The 7,161-nt window shown below is 18.5% G+C and overlaps 4 protein-coding genes across 4 annotated transcripts in view; 2 read left to right on the plus strand and 2 right to left on the minus strand.

Annotated features, from left to right (window-relative positions):
* Positions 1-10: 10 nt before the first annotated feature.
* Positions 11-1,649, plus strand: PF3D7_1023400 (HORMA domain protein, putative; the record flags this gene model as incomplete). The annotated part of the gene is made up of 7 exons (XM_001347475.2): positions 11-86; positions 197-236; positions 688-727; positions 862-1,081; positions 1,164-1,265; positions 1,421-1,497; positions 1,617-1,649. 7 exons carry the CDS (start codon positions 11-13, stop codon positions 1,647-1,649), a joined length of 588 nt encoding a protein of 195 aa, XP_001347511.2.
* A 28-nt stretch (positions 1,650-1,677) lies between these two features.
* PF3D7_1023500 (conserved Plasmodium protein, unknown function) lies at positions 1,678-1,971 on the minus strand (the record flags this gene model as incomplete). The annotated part of the gene is made up of 1 exon (XM_001347476.2): positions 1,678-1,971. One exon carries the CDS (start codon positions 1,969-1,971, stop codon positions 1,678-1,680), a length of 294 nt encoding a protein of 97 aa, XP_001347512.2.
* A 47-nt stretch (positions 1,972-2,018) lies between these two features.
* PF3D7_1023600 (conserved protein, unknown function) lies at positions 2,019-4,809 on the minus strand (the record flags this gene model as incomplete). The annotated part of the gene is made up of 8 exons (XM_001347477.2): positions 2,019-2,075; positions 2,324-2,487; positions 2,790-3,498; positions 3,694-4,096; positions 4,278-4,386; positions 4,495-4,531; positions 4,634-4,669; positions 4,786-4,809. The coding sequence occupies 8 exons, from the start codon at positions 4,807-4,809 to the stop codon at positions 2,019-2,021; spliced, it is 1,539 nt and encodes a 512-aa protein (XP_001347513.2).
* Positions 4,810-5,807: 998 nt separating this feature from the next.
* Positions 5,808-7,161, plus strand: part of PF3D7_1023700 (conserved Plasmodium protein, unknown function) — a gene marked incomplete at both ends in the record, with an annotated part of 2,274 nt that continues 920 nt past the window's right edge. Inside the window, one exon of the mRNA XM_001347478.1 lies at positions 5,808-7,161. This exon is cut by the window's right edge and continues 920 nt beyond it. Coding sequence (XP_001347514.1) covers positions 5,808-7,161 — 1,354 coding nt within the window.

Below are 7,161 nucleotides of genomic sequence, written 5' to 3' on the forward strand. Positions count from 1 at the left end.
AAAAGCATAAATGGAAACTTATTTAGTAGATTTTATTGAGGCTTTTACTCATCTGATACTTTATTTAACAAATGTTTATTCTTCAGGTTTAAGAAATAAAAAAATTTTAATAATATGTAAATAAAGGAAACTTGTTTATTTATAAATATTTAATTTTTTTTTTTTTTTTTTTTTTTTGTTTCCTTTTTCTTTACAGAATATTTTGAAAAGAAAAGAAAATTCAATACTTTAGTTTGGTAAATACAAATAAAATCAAATTAAGATTAAAAAAAATAATGACGAAAGGAAGAAAAAAGAAAAAAAATATTACACTTTATGAAAATAATGAAAACTTTTATATTTTTTCTTATATTTTAAATATATAAAAATTATATGATCATTATATATATATATATATATATATGTATATATGTTCTTTAAAAAAAAAAAAAAAAAATGTAAAAATAATAACATATGTACCAAATAATACTTAATCCCTGTTACATATAATTTTTAATTTTTTAATAATATGTCATTGTATATAGGGGGGAAAAATAAAAAATAAACAAATAATGAAAAGAACTAAAATAAAATATATTTTCTACATATAAATAAATAAATAAATAAATATATATATATATATATATATATATTTATGTGTGTGCATATTATATAGAGAATTTTGAACTTTTCATATTTTTTATGTAGGCACTGTACAAATAAACGAGTAGAAGAATATATACAACAGGTTAATATATCTCTACAAACATACACACACACACAAAAAAAAAAAGAAAAAATATATAAAAAATAAAAATATAATATATACAATACAAATGTACTTATATATATATATATATATATTTTTTTTTTTTTTCTTAGGCGTTATATCCTATAAGCAAATTTTTGTCAAATAAAAGTTTATATAAATACAGAATAATTTTAAAAAATTTGGAAAATGAAATATTAAAAATATATACTATTGAATTTGAGCAATTCTACAAAAGTTATAACATTCCATTTAATTATTTATCCTTAGAACAATTTATATGGGATTTTTTTACATATGTAGAAATGCAGATATATGAAAACTATGATGAAGGTAGAAAATAAAATAATATTAAAAATTCATAAAATATAAAAGTATATCCCTATTAACTTATTATTTTTTCTTTGAATATTAGAAAAAACGTTTGAAATATCTTTTGATTTTTTGAGAGATTGTGAAACCAACACTACTGTAAATGACAACTTGAAAGATGACTGGGAATTAATATCATACGACAGTAGGAAATATAAATAAATAAATAAATAAATATATATATATATATATATATGTATATGTTTAATATGTTTAATATGTATATATATTTTGTTATATGTTTTATTTTTATGCCTTCAAATATTTTCTGTTTTTTTCTTTTTTTTTAATTATATTAAGATTTAGATGTATTTGAGAAAAAGATTCTAAAGAGTATGAACATATCTGATAATAACGAGCCAAATTATATATGTCAAGTAATAAATAAATAAATAAATATACATATATATATATATATATATGTATCATAGAGTAACTTTTGCGTATCCTTACTATTTTACTATTCACACATATTTGTATTTACCCACATTTACAGATATACGTAGAAAGTCCAAAAAATGTCACGTAATACATGAGAACACAATATATTTGTTCATTTAAGAATATTTGAAAAGTTGTAAAAATATCCAAGTAAAATATTTGTATAAAATATAAATCGGAATAGTACCAACCGTTATAATATAATAATATAAAGCATAAGGATGCATATTGAAAAAAAAAAACATGGTTGATAATAAAATAATAAATACAGAAAAAATAATTAAACATATTCCATAAAATGCATACATAGATTTGTCTACATGTTTTTCATTTTGATGTGATAAAATAATTCTTCTTTCAAACAATATTTTGAAATTCCTTTTTTTATCTTTCTGTTTTTGTGTGATCATTTTTTTTTTTTTTTTTTTTTTTAAGTATATAAATATTACTATTTTTTTTATTTAAATAAATTTTTTTCAAATATTGTATATATGTTTTCACGCTTTTCCTTTTTCTGCATTTCAAAATAAAATAATGAAATAATAAAATAATGAAATAATAAAATAATAAAATAATAAAAAAGGATGTATAAATTCTTTGATTTATTCTTAAAGTATTCAAATGTATTTTTCCATTTATCCACGTTAATGGAAAATAAAATTTAACATGAGCATTTTATAAATATGTTTAATATATATTAAATAGATACATAATACATGGATACATAGATTTATACATATATTATACATTTTGTTGACTTACATCTTTTGGGTTTGTGTTAAAATTTTTATTATTCACTTTTTTATTCATTAATTGTTTATTTTGATTATTTCCTTTTCTATCCAAATTTATTTCAAATCTCATTTGCTTCCTCCTTTCTTGCTCTCTTTCCCTTTGATACTCATACACAAGTTGGCTATTTTCCTCTTTAAAAAATAAAAGAATGGATAAATAAAACAATTTATATGTGATATATGGATATATAATTGTATATGTATTATATTATTATTAAAAAAAAAAAAATACATAAAAAAAAAAATAACAAAACTTTATGGCAAAAGGGAAATAATAAATTATGACAAATACAAAAAAAAAAAAAAAAAAAAAAAAAAAAATTATATATATATATATATATAAATATAAACAAATAAATACACATATATATATATATATATATATATATCAACCCTTATTTATTTTATACATTTCCCATTTGACATAAAATTACCTGTATATTTTGTGAGTGTTGTAATATATGAATAAATTTTATTTTCTAATAGTTGTAATTTTTTCATTATTTCATTTGTATTGATAATATCATAAGAAAATTGTGTACAGATAAAATCGATTTTATTATTTATATTATTGAATGATATATGATCTGTTTTATTTTTCATAAGGATTTCATATTCGATAATTTTATTATTATGTTCATTAATAAAATTATTTATATTTTCAATTTTTTTATCTATTTCTTTATATTTTATATCATATGCTTTTTTTTTATCTTCATATTTCTTTTCATATTCTTCTAATTCATATTCAGCATTTTGAGTATCATCAATTAATTGTAAATGTTTTTCTTCTAATAAATTAAAATTGTCTATTAATAATTGAGAATTATTAATATATTTTTTCATTTTTTTGGAAAAAATTGTGTCTTCTTCTTTTATGTTCTTATTCATATCGTTAATTGTGGATTGTTCATTTTTATCATCATCATTATCATCAATATATTTTTTTTTTTTTTCAGTGGACTCTGTATCATCACTTTTTTCACAATTCGCTAATTTGTTTAAAAAAAATTTATATTTATCTAGCTCTTTTATTTTTTCTTCTTTTTTTTCCAATTCCACTTCTAATTTACTTATTTCAATGTTCAGGGACTGTACTTGATTTTTTTTTTTTTTTTTCTTGGAGCTAATATCTTCAAATTTCTGACATAGCAAAATGGGATCAGATGAATACATCGACATGTGCACATATATATATATGTATGTATATATGTATGTATATATGTATATATGTATCTATATATGTATCTATATATGTATATATATATGTATATATATATGTATATATATCCGTTGTGTTTTTTCTTTCTTTTTGATTTTCCCCCCTCCCCTCCTTACTTTGATTAGATCCTCGGTTTTTTTAAAGTTCTCTATTAACAATTCTTGCATATGTGCTGCTTCTTTAATCATGTTTTTATTTAAGTTGTTTATAGTTTTTTCTTTTTTACTAGTATATTTATATATATCATCAAGTTTTTTTTTTTTATTATACATTAATGTCTTTGTAATAATTATATCTTTTTCTAAATTAATAAAATCTCTTATATTATTTTTATTTTTTTTTGAAGATCTCTTATTTTCAAATATTTTTTTTTTCTTTCTTTTTATTTTCTTTTCATATTTGATATCACTACACATAATATCTTTAAATACTTCTTGTTTTTTTTTCTTTTCTTTCTTTTCTTTTATTTTTTGTATATCTATGCTTTCTTGAAGGTTAAGCACTTGCTTTATATTTTCACTATATAGGATAAAAAATGAAATTGTTACAACGGAGAAATGTCTATATATATATATATATATATATATATATATATATATATATGTATGTATGTATGTATGTATGTATGTATGTATGTATACATATATAATTTACTTGTCATATTATTTTCATATTTTTTATTTTTTTATTTTTGAAATACTTTGTATCAGAATTATTCTCTGAACTTACATCAGATGGGATCATTAAACTAGTATAATTATATGCTTGAATTTCTTGTGTTTCATCTTTAATATTATCTATTTCTTCATCTACAAAAAATGAGTAGATGATGATATATAAAATATTAAGTACTTGTAATTCATTTTTTGGATACATACATATATATATATATATATATATATATATATATTAATAACCATTTTCGCTTGTAATTAATTTTTCTTTTTCTATAATCTTCAAAATAAAAAAAAACATACATACATATATATATATATATATATATTTTTTTTTATGAAATAATTTTTCTGTATGTCTCTGTTTTTTATTATATATTACTCTCTTTTTAGATTCTTCGATAAAATTCTCTAGATTCTACAAAATGAGAAAGAATAAAAAATGTTCACAAAATATTTGTCATTTCATAAAATGGTTTAATCTATTTATTATATTATTATTATTTTTTAAAATAACGTAATATAAATTTTAACATTATAAAAATCATCTTCGCTCATTGTCTGACTAATTTTTTTCTGTTTGTACGTTCTTAAGGTGATTTAAAGAAAATGAAAATGGATTATTGAATGAAGAGATGATATAGTACCCTTTATGTAAGCATGAAATAAATACATACATATATAAATAAATAAATATATATATATATATATATATACTTAATAGTTTAATGCTTTTTAGGTTTTTATTTTTTCCTTCTTATTCTCATATATATATATATATATATTGAAATATTATTATGTTTTTATGTTTTTATTACAAAATACATCTTTACATTTTTTATCTTCATATTATATAGTAAATAATTTTATAAAATAAAAATAAAAAGACAAAGACATATATAATCACTGTGGATGGAAAATATATATATATATATATATATATATTTATTTATTTATTTATTTATTTAGTTATGATGTTAATAGTTAGTAACCTTTCTAATTATATAATATACATTCATATAACCTAGACATATATATATATATATATATATATATATATATATTATATAATTCTATTTTTACGAAAGGAAAAAAAAAGGACAAAAGAGAGAGAATTCTAACAGTGGAAATAAAAGGAAAAAAAAAAAAAAAAATATACAATATATATATAATATATATAAAGAGAATTTTAAAATAAGGAAAATAGTTAATTACATCACAATCTAATCATAAGTTTTGTATTATATCAAAACAATAATATAAAATAATAAAATATATATATATATATTATATATATATAATATTATATCCAGGGAATTATATCTTCTTTTTTTTTTTCTATAACGCGATAATAGGGTATAGTAAAATTAGGGTGCTTTTGTAAAAAAAAAAAAAAAAAAAAAAAAAAAAAAAAAAAAAAAAGAATGCACATATATATAATATAACATAATATATATATATATATATATATATACATACATCCATATTTTATATATATATATTCCTTTTTGTATTTATTTTTCCACCCATCCCTGTATGCTTTAGAAGGTCGTACGATGAGCTTTGAAGATAAAAATTATTCTTTTAGTGGTCAAAGAAAAGAGAAAGGGGTTTCTAGTTACAAAGAAGAATTAATAAAATGTGAATCGAGTGATAAATGTGAATATAAAACAAAAATAAAAGTAAAGATAGGAAATAACCAAAGGATATTATTATTATTAAGACATTTGAATGAAGAATATTATTTAATATTACATCAACATAAATTAATAATAGGTTATCCTATGACATATAGAAAGATAGCACCTGAAAGATCTACATATCATTATAAAGCATTTTATGAAAAGGGTGATGATACATATGAAAACCAGAATAAAAGAGGTAAAGATAGATGTGAAGGATATAAATTTAATGATCAAGATCGATTAAGTATACCAATATTTGAAGATTTCAATGATAAGACATTTTCTATATGTTGTTCATGTGCAGATACACCTATAACATTTGAATCTAATAATAGTACAATATATGGTGGTTTACCACGAAATATGAGATTACAATGTATTAATGATAATGAAACAAATAGAAAATTATATAAAGAAAGAATTGTATCTGTAAAAAAGAGTATACGTCATCTTTTACCATTTTATGCTATATTTCGTTTTATGAGTGATGTTAAAATATTTATAATATTTCATATAAATATCATAAAAAAAGAAAAAGATTTTTCTACTTATTATAAATTATATGAAGAAAAAAAAAATAATTTAAATAATAATATATCATATAGATATGTATTAGATGATTCTAGAAAAGAAATTAAATTATTTGATGAAAAAACATTTAATATAAGTTCTTCTTCATCCGCTTTTGACAATATTAATATACCAAGTATATATAATAATTATTTATTATATCCATTTTATCCTGATGAATTATATAATATAAAATATGATACATTGGAATATGGATGTTCTTATAATAAAGCTTTAAAATTTGAATGTATTGAAAATGATGAAAAAAAATGTGAATATACAGATTCTACTTGTTTAAAAAAATCGATATTAATACCTATTACATATGTGTCTGATAAAAAGGACGTATGTGGATTGATAGGTTATAATGATATATCTATATGGAAAAATGAAAATTGTTTAGAAAATATAAAATGTATAAAAAACACAGTAGAATCATATTTAAATACAGCTCAAGAAATTACAAAAGGTAATGAAGAAATATTAACAAAATTGCCTATCATTAATGGAAAATATCCTCATTATATTTTTAAAAAAAAAAATTATGATATAAAATCTTCAATTAATAAAAGATCTATCCAGTTCTTTAAAGACACTAATATAGATCATTATATAGCATATGAATATTATAAGGAGGACCGTACGGAATTTATAT

Source organism: Plasmodium falciparum, assembly GCF_000002765.6.
Source record: "Plasmodium falciparum 3D7 genome assembly, chromosome: 10".
NCBI lineage: Eukaryota > Apicomplexa > Aconoidasida > Haemosporida > Plasmodiidae > Plasmodium > Plasmodium falciparum.